General features: G+C 39.8%; 3 protein-coding genes across 3 annotated transcripts; 2 read left to right on the forward strand and 1 right to left on the reverse strand.

The window, feature by feature from the left end:
- The first annotated feature begins 10004 nt into the window (after positions 1-10004).
- Positions 10005-12253, forward strand: LOC112187706. Its single transcript, XM_024326594.2, has 4 exons — positions 10005-10341; positions 10428-10502; positions 11442-11524; positions 11747-12253. Exons 1-4 carry the CDS (start codon positions 10163-10165, stop codon positions 12010-12012), a joined length of 603 nt encoding a protein of 200 aa, XP_024182362.1. The 5' UTR covers positions 10005-10162; the 3' UTR covers positions 12013-12253.
- A 774-nt stretch (positions 12254-13027) lies between these two features.
- Positions 13028-13961, forward strand: LOC112183964. The gene has a single exon (XM_024322279.2). The coding sequence runs from the start codon at positions 13151-13153 to the stop codon at positions 13748-13750; it is 600 nt and encodes a 199-aa protein (XP_024178047.2). The 5' UTR covers positions 13028-13150; the 3' UTR covers positions 13751-13961.
- On the reverse strand, positions 13959-20640 carry LOC112187705 (ATP-dependent RNA helicase DEAH12, chloroplastic). The gene is made up of 3 exons (XM_024326593.2): positions 19457-20640; positions 15984-19107; positions 13959-15374 (listed from the first exon to the last, which is right to left on the reverse strand). Exons 1-3 carry the CDS (start codon positions 20264-20266, stop codon positions 14161-14163), a joined length of 5148 nt encoding a protein of 1715 aa, XP_024182361.1. The 5' UTR covers positions 20267-20640; the 3' UTR covers positions 13959-14160.
- Between the last annotated feature and the right edge of the window lie 36 nt (positions 20641-20676).

Genomic DNA, 20676 nt, shown 5'->3' on the forward strand with positions numbered 1-20676 from the left:
GTATGCAAAACTAGTGTGGAACGCCTACCTAGCATGCAATCCTTTTTATTTGGTTTCACCTATTGTCCTATAGGTTTTACTACCATTGAAATAAGCATTATTAACCGTTTAGGAGATTAAAATACATATTTCTAGCCCCACTCACATGATCTTAATATTTTATGTGCGCATTCATAAAACATAAACATGCAAGAGTTATCTGTAAACCAAAACCAAATAAACAATTTCACAACACAGTAGTTTCAAAACTAAGAATCAAAACAATGTCAAAAATATGTCTTAGGGCTTCAAACCTCACCCCTAACAAAAGTAATTTAGTTATACATTGTAGCAAAATAACATAGTATAATAAAATAGGAAAAATAAAAAAAGATGGTGGCGGAAGAACAAGAAAGAGAGGTAGAAGAGAAGGTGGAGGGTGTGGTCCTTTTCAATGTGTTGTAGAGGCTGTTTATATAGGAGATACATAACCCTAGTGTCCTTATTCAACTCTGCTTGTAATTTGATGCACAATTTAATTACTTTCATGCCAATAAAATAATTCCATGTCATCAAGATTGAGTCATCATCTCCAATTCGTGTCCAAGTATGATTGGGGAAGCCTTTGGACAACGTAGACTCTAGAATCTTCATGTAAATATAAATTTCCGTCAAAAACCAGATTCACGCGCAGCTTGACCTTCCTATACTAAATCAGCCATAACTTCTTCTAGAAAAATGATATCGACGAACCGTAAAAAGCTGTGGAAACTAGACATTTGAGGATTTCCAACAATATAAAGATCATTATCTGGTTCGTTCTGAGCTGCTCTCAATGCTCTATCGAAGTTGACTGATCTGCACAGGCAGATTTCCTTATTTCGCTTTTCATGCATCTTTTCTCCTTTATTTTCTTCTATACTCCACAGGAATCCTAAAACAATAAAATTAACAAACATTAATACTTTCTATTAACAGCAATAGCGTGACAAAATGGAAATATTAATATAAATATCGCACATTATGCTCCTATCATAACCCCAGCTCTCTCTCTCACCTTCAACTTCGCTGTGAAACCCTATCAGAGCATAAACTATTGTCCTCCTTTCAATTTTTGCTTTCAAAAATCCTTAGCACATTTGAATCCAATGTCAGGTTAAAGATTTCATTCAACCCAAATAGAAAGATTATTAGAATAGTATCAATATAACACAAGACTAATTAATTCAAAAACCCTATTTAACAACACTAATCTAGGTTTCGATCTAGGTCATCAGGAACTGAAATTTAACAACACCAATTTCAAATGGAAACTAGGACAAGAAAGAAAATTTGAGCAAAAATTTCAAAAAGAAAAAAAAAAAAAACCTTGGGGAGTTGAGTAAGAGAGGATTTTGTGGATTTTAGAGGGCAAAGTGTCGATTTGAGAACGATCAGGCGGCAGCGGCAGCCTATTGTAACTGTTGTGGGCCTCTCTATAGTTCTTGGCTCTCCGTCTAATTCCTTTACCTCCCATCTCTCTAAAACCCTAGTGCACTGCAACCAGGTCACTTTTGGGCCCTATTAAAAGCCAACTAGGTAGCTTGGCTTGGAACGGCTTCATGCTCGGGTCTGGGCAAAGACTCCCGAATCGCCAGGACGATGATCTCGTCTTCACTTAACGGTCGACGAACTCCGATTACCCCCATGGCTCACCACCGTCACCATCACCTTCGATTCAGATCGAGGACTGGTGGACGCAGAGAGCTGCTCGCCACCGTTCTCTGGGATGATGAAGCTGAACCCTTTCTGCTTGTGTTCAGGAGGTGGCCTCAGTGACGACGGAAGCGAGGGCGGATCCTCTAAGAGACGACGAAGGGAGGTGGCCTTAGCATACTCATCAATGATGCTGGTCAAGGTCACAACCGGGAGTAAAACACCTTGGTCAGCGTATAGATCCCCAACCTCCATAGCCAAGTCCTTGTAGCCTTTTGTACCCAAATTGCCGAACATCTTGAGAAAACTCTTGAAAAAGCCTTCATTGGTGTTCCTAACCTTGTCAAAAATTTCCAGCAAGTCCTCGAGTCTCTTGGTCTGAGGCAATGGTGAAATGATGGTCGTCTTGCCAAGAAGATGATGGAATGGGGGTATCAAAGACTATGTCTCTACAATGGGGGCTGTTAATCTTGATTGTGCTAATCTTGGTGTTGGATTTGGAGCTTTTGCTTGACATAGTTAAAGAAATCTCAAGTAGCGACTGGCGAGGCGAATTGGGTTGTGGAGTTTGATCGGAATGAGATTGGTGGGTAGAGGAAGGAGAAGGTAGGTTGAACAAAAACACCAAAAAAAAAAAAAAAAAAACAGTTCTTTTTAAGATCGATATGGGTCTCGATCTAGGTGTCGAGGCGGGAGGTAGCCTCATGGAGGAGGAGTATTTGGGGGTGCTCATTTGAGAGATGAGGGAGATGAACAGAAGAAGAGAGGAGGGAGATGAACAAAAGGAGGAGAGAGATGGGGAAGAAGAAGAGATAAAATTACAAAAATAAAAAAACAAAATAATATAAGGCATGGAAAGTATGGACATTTCACAAATGGAAAGGCTTACGTGTCGCCGAGTTGGCGTTGTCTTTAATGCCACGTCAGCCTACAAATAGAGCAATTGGACGAAGTGTACCGATTAGACTGAAATTGTGACATTAGGGACTTTTCAGATTAAATGAGAATGTCAGAGACTGAAACGAAGACAGCATCAGAGTACAGGGACTAAACAAAATTTAATCCAATATAAAACTATCAACTATTACCAAAAAGTAGCAAAGGAAACAATCAAAATCAGACTAGGTTACAAGGAAAATGAAGGGAAATGACTTGAACTAGTAGAGCTAATTAACAACTAAGGAATTGAAAAGATAATGAAACTAATATGGATCAAAGAAAAATAAAAGGAAACCTATGATGGAGTTTTTGACTGGAGTTGTGCGTGTGTTCTGTCGATGCTTCTTTATATAGAGGTGGACTTGTTGGACGACCAAACAGAGGCGAAGTCTTTCTCTTGAACTCAAATTGCTTGCTTCACTCTCATTAGCACTCCTAATGCATGTCAAGTAATATACTTGATATATACCAAAGCCCCACGTCATCAGCTAACATATATGCACGATATATATATGGCTTCTCAATATTTGATCATGCAATTAAGTATTGCACCATGTCATGCAGCAGAAACTCATTCCAATTCAATAAGTATTGTGCATGACTACATTGCTTTGGAGAGTTTGATGACTACCAAAATACATTGACTTTGATTAGTTCCAACGTTCTTGCTTGCTGCATGGAATTCTCTTATCATGTCAAGAAACTCAATCTCCTCTAATACTTCTAGTTGGAACATATCTCTTCTTCTTAGCCGTATCAAGATATCCGTGCTAATAATTAAATAAATCATTAGTAATTATCTTAATTTTTGTATTTTCAACAACTGCAATGATGAAATGGAGGTTAATAAACCGGGTCTAAACAACTATGTATCATAAATTTTTATTTAATACATTCTTTTTGTTTTATTGTGGAATTAATTTTGGCACATATCAATATGGTAATTACTAATTACCTTTCTTCTTTCTCACATAAATGAGGTTGATATATCGCCAGAAGATTAAATAACTTAACTTTCTTACCTTTGTTGTTTTTCAAGTTGAAAAACTTGATGCCTCTAAGATTTTTAAATATTCAATATATGTCAATATCATCGTGATCGATATAGTCATGGTCAATATTAAAATCACTAAAGAATGAGCCATGGTGGTTGTTTTGCAAACAAAGTGATTGATCATGATGTATACATGTATCCAAGATATATTTGATGGTTTTATAACTTCTTTCAATATGTTTCAACCAATTTTGTTTTTTGTTTTTTTCGATACGTCTAACCAATTTAATTGCTTGCTAATTCTTCATGTTGGCTATAATTATTATATATGTCATTTACGTTTACGTATGATCTTGAAGAGACGTCGATTGTATTATGAAGACGAGGAGAACATTTAACATATAAGAAAATATTTAATTAATATTTTGATATATAAAGCATTTATTTATTTATTTATTTTTGTGGACTCTTCTTTGTTTTTGTTTTCATTTAGGGTGATTCTAGTTGGACCTCTAAATTTGATATTTGGACGTCCAACTTTTTTCAATCATTAATAGACTTTGTCAAGTTATATAAAAAGACAAATAAGCCGTTTCAAAAAAAAATTGAAAAGACAAATAAGGACAAAGAGAGAAAAATAAATAAATAAATACTTTTTTTTTTTGAAGAATATCATGTCGATATATTAATATTACTCAAGCCAGAAAGGACCATTACATATCCTCCCTCTACCATCTCTGGGTAGATAAAGAGTTAGTGATTAAAAACCACAACGATACATAGATCAGGTCCGATCATTTGACAGTACCCATGCTCACTTATTAAAAGAAAGCCTATAAACTATGTTACCAATGACAAGTAAATAGGCACAATTCAAATGAAAATAAAATAAAATTTTCTCCTTGCCCTTAACACCAGGGCTCGGAGGTTTGCTAGGGCAGATGACATTCAGCACATCTTCAGCAGAAACTTTCTTATTCTTGGAGGGGTTTTTGTTCTTCGACCCCAGAGGCCTTCCTTTCTTCTTCTTGATAGGTTGCATGCCTTCTTTTTTGATAACTCCTTCCTTAGGAATCATGATTCCCTCCGGAGCCTCAATCAGTCCAAGAGACTTGGCAGAGAATTTGGTGTGGAATTCAGGCACCTTCAACTTCTTTTGTAGCATGGATGGACTTGTAGCCTGGCTATTCTCACCAAAAGGAGTTTTCAGTTTTTTTTTGGGGACGTGAATGGTGAGGATGGACGCCCTCTCTTGACTGTTGCCTGGTCTGGCTCAGCAGCAGGTAAAGCTAGCACAGTATTTACGCTTCAGGCCTCACATCTTCACTTCTAATGACAATGGGACATCTAGGTTTGTGCACAGATGGAGCACCAAACAGATTTCGAGCAATAGATGGCAGTATGGGGGATTGAACTCCGTGAAACCAAAAGGTCCCATTATGAAAGCGGAGATCAGAGAGGCCTGGAAAGTAAGTATGCAGAGAGGTCCCAATTGCAACCTGTGCTTCATTGTTATACTGTAACTTTGGTGCAGCCCCAAGAGGGCAGACATCCTGTTCATGGATAATCAGATTGCAGTTCCTGCACTTTTCATGTAAATTCTCAAAGAAATATGTAATCTCCTTCACCACACCAGGGATCAGTTTCAACATACGTGTCAGAAAAAAAAAGGTTGGGATATAGCATGGGCTACATGAACCCTAATCAAGCCTTTGTGATTTAAAAGCTTCTTATCAAAGTCCAAATACTTACCTGCAATGGAAGCCACATTCATAATAGTTTTCCTATCCTCTAGGGCAGGTGGAATACCTGAAATCTTGACCCAGAAGAAGAGATGATTCATGGAAACCGCAAGAGGATCCGCAAGCCCATCATATTGTTGCAGCAATACAGGAGATCTGCTAAAGTACCATGGCCCTCCACGAATAACCTTGTTTCGGTCTCTCTTCAAATCAAAGGTAAACACAAAATGGCCTTGCATGCTGGCTTGCACTTTGAAGCCTCCATCAAGGGCCCAAATTCACTGGAAATGGCGTTGAAGGTCCACAGCTTCATATTTCTTCTTCGTCAAAGGTTTGGCTAGAAGAAAAGCTTGAGAGTTGGATCTGTTGCTGCCATCGTTTAGGTGAGAGATGTCGACAACGTCAGAGCCCGCAAGAGCGAGCGAAGCAGCAAAGCTTGCAGTAACATCCTCGATGGATGCCATGCTTTCGGTGATGGGAGGTTGGGATGTCGTGAAGAGGAGGCTAGGGTTTGGAATTTGGGAATAATAAATACTCTTCTTACCTCCTCCAACCAAATATAACATTCAATTAATTTTTTTTTAAAATTTCCTTATATTGCCTATATATTTTTATAATTTACCTAAAATAATTAAGTAAAAATAATAATTTCTATACATGGCCCATCATTTTGTACAAAAGTAAATTCAAAACAATCTGATTTGGAATTTTTTTAAACTAAATTAATTGAATATTATGATATAGTTATTACTCGATCTTCCAACCCAAAAACCTTGAAATCATTCTTTTATCAAATTCAAAGAGATTCCAACAACATATCAAGATCGAGAACCAACCCTCTGATTAATTTTTCTGGAGGAGAGACTTACTCATAAAGAGCAATATAATGTGATTTTGATTCATTCTTCTTTTCAGTACTAAAAAATAGAGTCACAGATTATTGTATCTCATGTTCAAGGGAATTTTGGTAAAAATAAAGAGATCTACTTAGCTTTTCAAGTATTCTAAAGAGTAAATTAGAGGTGTACTAAGTATGGGAGGTCCAAATAGCAAATTTGGAGGTCCAACTAAAACCACCCTTTCATTTATTTATTAATGAGGAGGGGTATAGATGGAAGTTTGATGACAAAAAGATATAGGGGGTGTGCATTGAGTAATTGGGGATGTGCACACCCAGTTCTGTCTGCAATTGTCCCGTACTAGTACATAGTACCTGCATCCACACTGTTGTAGGGGTGAGCGTTCGTCCTCGCTGCTCAATAAAAGCTTCACCCTGGCTAGGTTTAAAATCGATAAATAAAATAATTCTTTCGGCTGCCCAATATGAAAACGTACTTCAACTATTTCATTAAAAGAACGAAAAACTTTAAAATATTTTCCAACTCGAAAATAGATGCATGATTCGAAAACACGTGGGATTTACTTGATAGCTTGGTTCCGTAAAACCAATAACCAATCTTACCATTCATAGAGCGCCAAACTTAACACACAAGCTACACACACAAAAAACACAAAATTGGGCTGTCAATGCGATCGAAAATACCGGCCGACCGGTGTAGCTTACCCTCCGGAGGTTTAGGGGTGGATAATACCAAAGAAGTCATCACATTGTGTAGGAAGTGCCCCTGATCTTGATCATCCGCTAACGCTTAGACCTGAAAATGGACAGGATTTTGATCCGGATCCGTGGTTATTGGACGGGTTTGGATTGAAAATTTTGATCCGTTAATGATCCGAATCAGTTAACCTGTTTATTTAACGAATTAAATACGGATTTAGGTCGATCCAATCCGTTAATGATTCGATCAGTTTTCATAATAATAAAATATTATTTTTTATTAATACATTATTATTTTTTGAAAAATATAAAATATTAGAGTTTAAAATTTCAGGAAAGAAATTAGAGTTTAAAATTTCAATGAAGCGATCTAAGGAGACTGAAACAGAGGGTCCATCGAATAGGAATGAAGAAAGACCAATAGAAGATGTAGCGGAAGGACTTGCAGAGCGTCACTATAGCAAAACTGTAGTGAATATCAAAACTCACATACAAAGTTGAACAATTGAGATAAAGATTGAATATCGGAACTGTACTTACATAGGCATTCACAAGCATAATTAGCTATAATGAGCCACGCTCATGCTACCACTAGCGGTACTAGACCTACAGAAACACAGCTAAATAGGCTATCGCCTGAGCCCTGGCTCTCCTTCAGATCGCTGCTGACGCGCCGCCACGCGCCAACGCCAAGTTGGCATCAGTAGCTGCAGAAGCTGGGGACTAAAGCACATAAGTCCCACATCAAAAAAATGGAGAAGATCAGTTCCCTCCTCACCTATAAAAGGTTCTCTCCTCTCTCCTCATTGATTTATTCAATTAATACTTACCTACTGTTACTTTGTCAACATAAATACATTGACTAACTTAGGCATCAGAGAAGAGAAGACCGCCCAGCACGGTCTCCCTCTGACGCCCTCTGTATTTTACTTGACAAGTAGCGGGAACTCTGAGTATCATTGATGGCGGTCCACCAATCGGACCAGCGTTAGTAAAGGTTTAGTTACCGCTGAACTTTAAACATTAACAAGAACTAATAAAATAAAATTGAGGACGAATAACAAAAATTTGGCAAAGAATCGATCTACGCATAAAAGGAATTACCTGAGAGCTTTCTCGTCCCCCTCATTTTCTTTTCCCCAGCTATCGTATTCTAGATGAGAAGCCTACATTGATCCTAAGTGAGAAGCTTATATCGATGAAGCAGGGAAGCAGTGGATTTTGGCAATATTTGAGAGAGCTAAAGTCTACACTTGTAGCTGAGTTGTATATTTATGAAGCGGTAGAATGTGAGGGCAAATCCGGAAAAGTACAGGAGAAACAGTGAAGGCAAAAATGTAAAGGCTCTATTCATAAGTAGAGTTATTGTTCAACGGAACAGTAAATTGGGAGGTGAGCTTTAGTATAGTGAATTCAAGGGTTTTTGTCAATTTACCCCATTTCTAGGGATTTTTTCCCCACTTATCCCATTAAGTTTTTTTTTTAGTTCTCCCTTGCCCAAAACACTCTAAGGAAGTCTTCCTTAATACCCCATTAAGTTTTTTTTTTTGTTTTTTTTTTTTTTAATACCATTTTACCTTCACCCATTTGTTACTTAGAGAGAGAGAGAGAGAGAATGGAAGAGAGAGAAACCATAGGAGACTTCGCCGGAGTCCCGGTCACCGGTAGTCGGATTTCAGTCATCGGATTCCGGCCAACTTTTTCCGGATTTCATTCACCTGCCGCCGCCCAGCGAACTTTTCTGAAAATCTCGCCAGAGGTTCCCAAAGAGGTCGTCGAAGATCCCATAAGTCGCCGGAAATGTTTATTGCCCTCAATAGTCTATTGCCCCCCAATTGATATCTATTGCTCCCCAATAGAACTTTCAGTCACCGGAATGAGAACTAATCTTCTTAAAATTAGACAAATAAAACTTGGATTAAAGAAAAAAAACGAGGAGATTACATCAATTCAAAACCTTTTTTTTCCTTTCCTTCTGCCCCATTACTTGAAAAAAAAAATGATTTGAGCACCCAGAATTGATTTACATCATCGATTTCCAGTACCACCAGAAGGCACTCGATATTGTGGCTTGGATCCCAGACCGGCAACGAACAGAGGAGCCGTGCGGCTGTCAGCGATGAACAGAAGAGTCGCGGTTGTCTTCGACTTCGAGGAGTTCTCGAGCAGCGTCTTTGGCTTCAGTTGGGGGGGGGGGGGGGGGGGGGAAGAGGAGGCGATGAGGTTAGGAGCGACTTTGAGGTGCCTCCGGCGGTGAAGCCCAGTCCCACAGCAATGACTCCGACCATTCCTCCACCTACCACTACCAAAACGTCGTCGTCAAGCACCCTATCGACAACTTCGAGTCCGACCAAATAAAGGAGAGAGAGACGCACGGGGGAGAGAGAGAGAAAGACGCGCAGAGGGGAGAGAGATGCACGGAGGAGAGAGAGTCTGAATGAGTAGCTATAATTTTTTAATTTAACACTGAATTGGGTAGATGGGAATTAAAAACTCTTGATGGTGTATGTGGGAAAGAATTGGCCAGCTGATTATGTGCTTTGGGTCAAGAACCCTTAATTAAAAGGGGTTGGGATGAATGCAAAGAAACTTAAGCAATGTTACATGGATCTGTACCATTTGCTGTTAATCAAATAAAATGACAGTGGAAAAGCTAGAAATCTCTGTCCTGTATCTGTACGTGTCATGCGCGCATATCGTGTTGAAGTTATCAAAGAATAATATTAATGTATGAAAAAATAATATTTGTCTTCACAACATTACATGATATTTTTACATTTTAATCTTTCATTTTCAGAAATTAAAATAAAAAAAAATAAAAAAACAAGAATAACAACAACGACATGAACAAAATGATATAATGAAATTCTATGATTGAAGCAAAATTTTCTATACGTGTTCTTTAATAGTCAAATCACAAATGGGTTCCACACTCACTCTTTTAAATTAAATAATGCGCCTTTCAGAATTCAGAATTCAGAATTCAGAATTCAGAATTCAGAATTTCAGATCATCATGTATCACTCAGAAGATATCGATATTCTTTGTCCAGTAGTTACTAGTTAGGTGATGTAAAATCAACATGTGTGTTTTATGTTTAATTTCTCCACGCTTATCCTTCCCACTTATATAGGTCCAAAATGACAGTAGACATTTTTGTCTCTGTTGTAAACAGTCCCTTTATGAAACCTGGTTTAGCAAAGAAAGGCCCTTTTCAGTTTGGCTCTCAGAAAGATCCCAGTTCCCAGTTGATCCATGGCAACCATCAATGGCTTCCACCTTCACATGTCCAGCCTCAGAAGCCAAGAACACAAGTCCCAAGTCCCGCATGGTACTAATTTGCTGTGTCTCCATGAGAGTACTCCTAATCCAAGATCATCATCATTCAACAAAGTTCCAAGAAAACCCAGCCATGATTACAGACTGATCACAAAGTAAGCTAGCTTCACTCCATTTACTTAATTGTATATGTTCATCTCATCGATCTTTCTCTAACTGTGAGATTTTGGCTGGATTGAAGGGCAACGTCTCATGCATCAGATAGTTCTCCACCAGAACCTCATCAAGTTCCGGCCAAATCCCCATTCTCTGCCTGGTGACTTTTTCTTCAGCATATTATTTAGCTTATTGTTCTTGAATCTTATACATCATAGTGGGCATGGGCGGATCCAAGTAGAAGCCTGGGTGGGCTGGAGCCCGTCCGAGATTTTTAGGCTTAAAAAAAAAATTAGATGTATACTTTAATTGATGTGGGTTTAAATGTTTAATTGACGTGGGTAAGTGGGTTTAATTGATTTCAAAACTTATCAAGGTCGATCAATGGGTCTTCTTTCTGCTGTGCAATTATTGTGGGTTTAATTGATTTCAATACTTATCATTTTATCAATTGTTGTGTTATCTCAATATCTCGGCCAGGAGCTTGGCCTCATTCGAATGTCGAGTAATCAATTCAAGTTTATAGAGTTAACTTTGCAGATTGGGCTTGGGTTTATTTGCTAACTATTTCGTCCTGTCCATGGCTTTATATTCAGAACAAACTTTTGGGTTGAAAAAAAAAACCATATATATGATGTATATTTTTTGTTTATATGTATGTTTGTTTAACGAAGCCACCCGAACTCTCAAATTATCGAAGTTAAACTCCTCTCTGGCTCTTCCATTCTCTCCGTCCATCATAAATTCTTATTCTTCTTCTTCGCAAAAATGCCTAAATTACGGACTAAATTCAATCTTTGAACACTTGAACTCTCAAGTTCTTATCTCCCCACTCTTGCATTCGCACACCTGTGCATTATTGTACTAAAAAACACATAAATATGTAGCCCTCCCTATTTTCAAATCCTAGATCCGCCATTGATAGTGGGCATAGACGAGAGTTGTTCTCTTATGAGATGATGATATGTTGTTACATTGCCGATCTTAATTATTGATTAGCTGGACTATTGTTCTATACCCTGACCTGCATAATGCCAATGAATTAGCTCAAGTATCTGCCTAGTTCTCAGTGAAACTGTGCTGTTTACCTTGTATGCAGGAAACATTGGATACTGGGATTAACGTTAAGCATATTAGTACCATCTTTTAGACACAAAGGGGGACCCTTCCTAGCCCTTAAAAGTACATTTTAAGTCTTCTCATTGATTTACATTGATTTAGTATTTCAATTTGTTTTTAGTTTAACATGTAACACTCGCATCTCCACATAATAAGTCACAAAGTCCTTGAATCCCGTAGAAATTGGAATTAGCCAATATATCTGACTATGTGGAGATGTGAGTTGTTACAACTTATGAACGGCCTAAAGAAAGCTTGATCATCTGATTGGAATTGGTGTTTTAGGCAAGGTGGATGTCGCAATGGAAACGGTGGAGTCCGTGACAGAGGTTGTGGAAGAGTTAGCAGAGGAAGTAGAGAAGGTGTCTGAACAAGTAGCAGACAAGCTACCTGATGATGCTAAGCTTAAGAAAGCTATGGAGTCAGTTGAACATTTGGCCGAAGAAGCAGTGGAGAAAGCTAAGTTAGCTGAGGATATCATTCACAAGGTAAAGGAAGTGGAAGAAGAGGTGGAGGAGGCACTAATTGATGGCTCAGACAAGAAGCCTTAGACGACACTTCACTAATAAATCGAGAGATTAGAAGAAAAGAGAGTGAGTGACTTCAATTGACCCATTGGGGCATGCCTATTCTGCCTTGTATTCTCTCAAATTTTTCTCCTACTATGTCACTGAAGCCAGTGATCAAATATTTGCGAATTGTAGTCGGACAAAGGCTCATGGCCTGCCAATTACGTGCTACTTTGGACATATTTCTCTTCAGATCGTTCTTTTTATGCAATGTTATTATTTTTATAACTCATAAAAAAGTAAAAGACGAGTGTAGCACTGTAGCATGATTTTTCAGAAGTGTTAGTAATAGTTATTTATTTAAAGTGTCATATCTTCGTTAAGACATAAATAATACGAAAATTACAAGATTTATAGGGATAAATGGATGCTCATGGTATTGGCAATCGAATGTGATCCAACAATTGTCATCCATCCAACAATCTCCTTTTCTCTTATCTTTCTTAAATCTCATTCATTCAAGCTCTCCTTTAACAAAGACCCAACAACTCAATTTTCTTGATTCAATGTCTCCCCTTTAAACAAAAATTTCTCAATAAAGAAATGACTAGTGGATTCTGTGAAAATGGAATTAAAATTGTGAGGAGAGAAAAAGAGGGATATTTTAAAGGAGGATATGAGGATCATCCTCCCCATTAAAGCCTTGACAGTGATGATTGACTAGTATTTTATGGTCCATTAAAACCTAATCTTTTCCCTAATATATGTATTAAACTCCTCATAACTCTGAGTTAAGAACAAAGGTGGAGACGTCAGATTCTTGGGTGGGGGAATCTCTCCCACCATAGCTATTTGTTATTTCTGTTACGTATGGTTGTCTAAGCAATCAAGCAAGGAATTCCTCTTCAACTAAAAGCAACTTCTCTACAATTCATAGACAATTTCAATCCCCCTAAACTAGTGTAAAATCCCAAGACCCCGTTTCTTGCGGTACCATCACTCTTTAGCCCCAACCACCCCACCACCATTACCAACTTTTTTTTCTTTTTTATTTTATTTTTTTTAACCTTCCGCACCTCAAATTGTACCTTCTGTATTGTTTTTTAGCAACTTCTGATCAAACCCATTTGGCCATTTGTTGGTCTGATCAAAACCCACTTGGGGTTTCTAAGCATATGATATGAATCCCGCATCAATGGCTGGGTGGATTTCAAATAACGCAAAGATGAATCTTAAAGCTGTGGATGGGAATGAAATGTTTCAGGGTCTATCCAAGTCTGCTGGTTTGGACCTTATACAGAATTGTGATCTTCCTCCACCCATGAAAGTCTTCACAGGTTCTGCAGACAAGACTGTTGTGTCATCCATGAACAGAATTTGCAGCATGATGGCCCGAGAAGATCACGAAAACAGCCACGAGTTAATCGACATGTATAGAGGAGACGGCGATCAGAATTATGGGAAGCTGGAGCTCTTGAAAGCCTTGAGGCTTTCGCAAACAAGAGCGAGGGAGGCAGAGAAGAAGGCTGAGAAGTTGGCAAAGGAAAAGGAATGTCTTTCCAATGCTCTGCTCGCTGAGGCGAAAGAGCTTTTTGCTTACCGGCAATGGGTGAGGTTGCTTGAGCTAAAAGTTTCGAAGCTGCATTCACAATTTGCAGAACAAGAACATCAGGAATGCTGTGGCTGTGAGACTTGGATTGTAGCTTTGGCACTTTGTTTGGGGATTGCTGGTGTTGGGTTTGCATTTGGCAGCAGATATTTCATTTCAGAGTCATCATAAGTTCCTAACTCTGGTTTTTGTAAAGGTAGTAAAAGGAGGTATATATTTGATAGTATTCTGTAATAGAAAGGCTCAAGCTTTCTGAAACTGCAAGCAAATTCTGCAATTTTGCAATCAGCATGTAATGAAGAACAATCGAGTAGACCGAGATTTCGACTTTTCCATGCTTATGTATATAACTATATATAACTCATGGGATTTTGCCAGATAATTTGGATCGCGAAACTGAACTTCATATACTTTAAATCCAAATTGGATTGAAAGGACATAAACTTAGCTAGCAATCACTCTCGAGTACAAGCACAAGCACTGTACAGAAAGCAGAATACTATACCTACATATATATATGCTGTGTATTACCTATATTATATTTTTCTGCTTTTACATCGACAATATAAGCTAGCCGTTATTCAAATGATTGCCAGGTGAACACTTCTCAAGTGGCCATAACATTCATCGCTGCTTCCATAATAGGCCAAACAAACCCAGCAAATATGCTTCCCGCACCGACATTCTATATGGTTGCACCCATCTATCTTCTCAATTGTATATCTGCAAACCGGGCAGCTCTTCACATGTTCTTTTCCTTTGCACCACTCCTTCAATGAAGAATCCGGATCTTCCTTGAAATTCTTGTACTGCTTGCATGACATGTAAGGATGATGTTCTAAATGGCACATGGTACACGTCTCCGCATAACATGCACCACAAACAAATGGTTCACCTTCTGTTCCAGGAGCCGCTACCTGATAGACTGAAGCACAGTCGGGAGATGGGCAAAACCTGTAGGTGCCACAACTTGAAGCAACATATGACCCCACCGAAGCCCTAAACAGATCTTCCAGCTTCTCAATTGATAAAAGAGATCTGAGATCTGTGATCAAAATTGGAGACCTGCAACCCTCATGAGTGCAGCATAATGGAAAGCTATCATGATTATTGATTGCAGACTCGCACTGCTCCACCAAACATGAACGACAAAACAAGTGACCACAGTCCTCAAGCCGGTAACCGTCTTCAACATCACACAAGCAGATTGGACAATCAGCTTCCCTATTTATCCTCTTAGTCAAACTACCAGCCATATGTGCAGTCTCATCAATAATCTCTTCAACTTTTTGCTTCAACTCCTTGCTTCCGTGGATGAGAATGGATTGACGGCGTACATTTAGAGTAAAATCAGCCCCTGGTACCTTCTCTTTGAGCCCTCGGAGGTCTGGCCCAAACCTTCTAACAACCTCTTTCATCAACTCAGGAGGTAAAGCATTACCTTGAAGGCGGATCTCAAGCACCTTGCTTTCATGGAGGTTTAAAAGGGATTCAACCAATTTCTGCTTGACCATGTCAACTTTATGTGCTTCACCAAAGACCTGTACATTGAGTTTGTGCCTGTCAAAAATGATATATGTTCCTGTCTCTCGCTGTAACGAGTTCATTAGACTGGTGCCATCTCTGGAAAACAGAAGCTGCAAAACAGTTGCAGTGAGGCTTGGGTGGTCTATAGTCTTCCCCCTCACAAGCTCCTCCACACGTCTCCTCAGATCAGCAATCGTTTTTGTAGCATTGGCTGATATCTTAACTCTGCAGGAACCATTAGGATACTCCTCGAGATTACATTCTACACCTGTAAACGAGAAAAATTAAGCCATGCAAACAATCTTAAACTCTATTTGTAACTATATTTGATAGTCTAATTGGCAGTCAAGCACAGAAAATCATGTTTTAATCTAATGGCAGTGTAGTGGACTCTCTGAATATAGCTGAAGAGAGCATTAGACTGTGAAAAGTGGTGGTCAAAGCTCCAAGTGAACCCGAAATAGGCCATGCACTTGGATGTTGGATCTACCAAACAATAAGGATGCCTCTGAGATTCAATCAGAAACCACTTTTGCCTCAATTTGCTATAAGAAGAAAGACAGGGAGAAAACTTCAGTCGAAAGAAATCCCAAAAGCATAGCTGTTCTACTACTGAGAAAGTGAGATACCTAGTTATAGAACCAAATTCTCCAAAACAGCTTCAATAATGAATCTACAGAATAGGTTTTATATTGTAAAAAAGTGATTTACAAGACAACCAAAGATGTAACTATTCCCGAAAGCCCAACAACATGCGAAAAAGACTTGATTAAATACAAAAGAATGAAAAGCAGAACCAGAAGAATCCACAAATGATTATCTAGAAAAAAAAATTCATAAATTGGAAAAGAGAATGCAACAAGATCACGAGGAGTACCTTTTAGATGCGTAAAACTTTCAAGTAAAGGATCTAGCTGCTTCTTTATTACACGATAAACAGGGCCAGGGCAGGACAGAGAGCTATGAAATAACTGCTGACACTCCATCTTTTGCCATGGAAGGAAGCCGGGCAATACTTTCCCTTCCAATTGTTCTAAAGCCTTTGCTGCCTCCAAGTGTAATCTTCCGTCAAATGTTATCAAAGCTCTCATGAAATGACTCTTTGGTTCAGGTTGGAAAACCTGAACAGTGCAGCTACTATGGGAGTACCGTTTAGGCATATAGGGTGATATTTCCTTTAGCAGTGCTTCTTCACATGCACCACATGGCGGATTTTCTACAGCATCCCCTCTCACCAGAAAAAAATCCAGGATTGTCCTACTAGTAGCAGTCCTTAACACATCAAGGATTTCTTTCTCAGAAAGATCTCTGTTTAGTCCACTAATCACAACAGAGTCCATGTATCTTTTGCTAGGCTGACAACGAATATTTCTTCCTAAAACTACAAGGTTAGAAAAATCAGCAAGCATGGGGTAAATATCATCCATGTCACATTTAACAATTGCAAACCCGTGGCTTTGCCTGCGAGGCCATAAAATTTTAGCTCTAACAGCAAGGAGTGGATAGACCTTATGATCACCTCCAACCTGTGAAGGAACAACCTTCAGTATAGAACCATTAAACTCAGAATCATTTAATTCAACAGCTTTCTGAGCAGCATCAGGAGTAAAAAATGTCAACCTGGCCCCCTTTCCTTTGTCAACATTTTCCTGCCCAGTGCCGGGGAACTTATGATGACCACAGATACTACCAGAGGCAGACTCTTCAAGCTCAGTAAGAAACTCCTTATCATCCATGTCATCCAGTTTTGAATGAAATACATCAACAGTCAAACACCTTTTATGAAGCTCCAGATGCTTGATCTCTGCACCAGCCCCAAACAATGCTACAGGAGGCAAGCCACCAGAACCATGATACAAGCATTTCTCCAAGCATTCATTACGCAGCCATCTTTTTTCACACTCCAATGCATCGGATACAAGGTTTATAACCCTATCCATGTTATGTGGGGTAGCAAACACCATAATCTCATTCTGATAATAATCGACTTTAATGCTGATAAGTTCGTCATTGCAAATTGTCCTGACGCGAGATACAAGATGAAGCAGATAACTGTTGCCCTTCCCACAAAATCTTTTAAGCAAACAACTGCCAAAACCAGTCAACACTTTCAGTTGCAACTTTCGACCTTCCATCTTGGACACATCAAACACAGGAGGGGGATCAAGGGTAGACAAAGAGTTAAAATCAATGGTAGTGACGCAGGCCAAATACTGATTAGAACTTGAGAGGAGTTCACCAAAAACAACCCAACTAGGTTTCTGGCCGAATACCAGTAATGAACAAGAAGGGTGCAGCCGAACATGCTGCCCAGTTAATGCCACCTCATAACCAACTTGATCATATCCTGAGAACATTGCTACATTTTCTGCCAGGGAAGAAAGTATAACCTTTTTCAAGTATATATCACAATCAGTTGAAACATGCGCATTCCAACGCCAGCTACAAGGAATTATCCTATTGAGCTCATGTTTAAGGCAAGACTCCAATTCCAATACAGTGTCCTGGCATCTCCTCATAGTTTTGGCATTGATGCTGTTTTCCCAACACCATGTGTTTCTCCTCTCTCGAGGCAGAGCTTCCCATATCTTGTACACTGATAGAAGGGTAAAGAGGTCACCATCACGATGGCAAAATTGCACCTTGAAGCAGTCTGACCTAAGTTTCTCCTCGTCATTACCAACTCTGCAAAATATGCTACTTGCATTTGCCATTACAGCCGCAAGAACAAGGCCCTCCTTACGCAAGTTATGGTGATAGCAGCCAAGAATTAATTTACCAAGCCTAGGCTCAACCCCCAATTTAACCAAGTCGCGACCCTCTTGAGTTAGTTCATAGACATCATTGTTTTGCTTAACAGCTCCTAACTGAACAAGATTCCTCATTGCCATGTCTATAGCTTCAGAACAAGGTGCATCAATGAATTCAAACTCTTTTAAATTCTTGACACCCAAAGCCAGAATCCTCAGAACTGCTACACCAAGATGAACTCTACGGATCTCGGGCTCCTGACATGGAGGCATCGCCTGAAAATCATATTCTGAGTAGAGTCTATAACATATTCCAGGTTCCGTTCTTCCAGCACGCCCAGTTCTTTGCTTAGCAGAACTCTGGCTGATCCTGCAAACTCTGAGAACATTCATACCACTTCCAGGTTCAAATTTGCTTTCTTTGACCATGCCAGAATCGATCACATACTTTACCCCAGGAATTGTCAGGGATGTCTCCGCCAGATTTGTGGCGAATATAATTTTTCTTTTTCCAGGGTGATTTTGAAAAACATTAGATTGTTCTTCAAAAGAAAGTTTCCCATGCAATGGCAATGCAATTGTACCAGGTGTTATAAACTTCTCACAGACCCATTCGACTTCCATCTGAGAAGTCAAAAATGCAAGAATTGTCCCTTGTTTCTCATTCTTGTGGATCTCTCTTGCTACCCTCATCACATCAGAAACATAAGAAGCAACATTACTGGCAGTTCCGTCAGTGAAAGAGGGAGCATATTTTACATCAACTGGAAAGTTCCTCCCCACTACATGAAAGATTTTACAGTTGAAAAAATAATGTGAAAGCACTTCTGCATCAGCTGTTGCAGACATTATTATAAGCCTTAACTGATGCCTTCGACCCAGTAAATCTTTGATCAATGCTAAAAGGAGATCTGTACTCAAGGTCCTTTCATGAGCCTCATCAACTATGATGCAAGAAATCATGGTCATATTTCTATCTTTCATGTAGTACTGCAGTAAACAGTGGTCTGTCATATATGTTACCTTAGAAGTCAACTGCTGTCCAGACGATGTCTGATAACTGGTAACTGTGCTTTCTCCATAGAAACACCCACTACTTTCTTCTTTGACTCTCTTTGCCAATGAATTGGCAGCAATCTTGCGAGGCTGAGTGCATACAATGGACTTATCAGCAGCGATTCCAGAATCAGCAAGAAACTGAACCAATTGTGTACTCTTCCCTGAACCAGTCTCTCCAATCAACACCATGACCTGTGAAAATTGTACTTAGTCGTCAATACCTACTAAAGTGAAGCGGCTCAAAAGTGAGCTACAACTGTTGGTTAGTGCTTGAAAGATAAAAAAACCTACAAGACCGATAAGTCTTATCTCAATTGATCCAGTTACATTACTTACATTTCTTTGCAGATTCATAAAATGTGTCACATTGATGATTGATAGAAGTGGATAAAAGCAAATCGGCTATGATTAAATTAATTCATGTGAGGTTTAACAAAGCTATTAATGTGGCTCATTCACCAGGCATTTAAACACAGTAATAAAAACGAAATACTGAGCCTTCAAATAAACAGACATGGTTGATAAACAGAACTGGTTATACCTGCTGATTAGTAATCTGCTCAAGAATTTGCTGCCTATGAGCATAAATGGGCAATCCCTCATCGAGTCGGCGACACTCCCTCACCATTAACCTCTGAATTCGACTCCAAGGCCGAATTTCGCCGAATTTAAACAGCTTCAAGCCTTCTTCACCATACTCCTCCAACTCTTTCCCTTCAACATGAGCAAGCAAGCAGTTCATAGCAGACCTGAACTCTCTGATCCTACTCTCAACCAATTCAAGCTCAACTCTGCACCTCTTCTCCTTCTCCGGTAAGTCCTCCCAATTCCTCTGAGGCCTCTTGGCCAGCTTACGAACTCGGTCGTACTCTCTGGCCAAAATTTGGCGCTTTGCTTCACACTTCTTCACCTCGTCGCCGTCGATTAACTGCTTAATTCGGCCGGCGAACAAGGCTCTCAGGCGGTCCTCCAGCTCCACGCTATCGGACGGCGTGGAGACGGAGTCGTTGGCGTCAAGCTTGGGCATGAAATTGTGAACCCGGTCGAGCCGCGACTCCCACAGCCAGACCATCGCTTCGAGCGCGTCGTACCACTGCGCGTAGAACATCGACGCGACTGTGTTGTTCTCCGGACTCACCCGGAAATTCTCCGGCTTCGCCCTGCACTGGTTGATCACCGCCTCGATGTCCGGCCGCCGGAGGTCCCGTTTGTCGGACAGAAGATAAACGATGAAATTCGGCCGCTGAATTCGAGGCAACGGCCGTCGCGGAACGGCGGCGCGTGGGTGGGACCCTGGTTGCGGATAAAATCGTCGCTGCTCAGACATTCCGGCCGGCTTTGATCCCCTCATGGCATCGAACGGAAAATCAAATCAAGAAAACCCTAGCAAGACCAGAGAGAAAAAAGAAAGAAAAAACTGCGGAATGTGAGAAATTGATGGCACACACAAATTTCAGAGGGTTTTCAACTTTCAAAAAGCCTGGGGCTCTGAGGCTTTTTTTTTCTTTTCTTCTTGTGCTCTGTGATGTGATCCCCTTACGTGGCGCCCAACGAGGGCAGGGGGCTTAGTCACTCCAGAAGACTCTCGGGTCTTGGACCAAATACCCCAGCTTTTTCCGTTGTCGTGCTATTGACGATTACAGGGGGCAAACCAGGGGTCTCTGTGACTTGAGAATCAAGTTTGGCTCTTCCTATGCTATCTTGTTTTTCACACGAGGAACCAACACTACCTACCCCCTCTTTCACAATTTATACGCACCC

The sequence above is a fragment of the Rosa chinensis genome, chromosome 2, assembly GCF_002994745.2.
Source record: "Rosa chinensis cultivar Old Blush chromosome 2, RchiOBHm-V2, whole genome shotgun sequence".
Lineage (NCBI taxonomy): Eukaryota > Viridiplantae > Streptophyta > Magnoliopsida > Rosales > Rosaceae > Rosa > Rosa chinensis.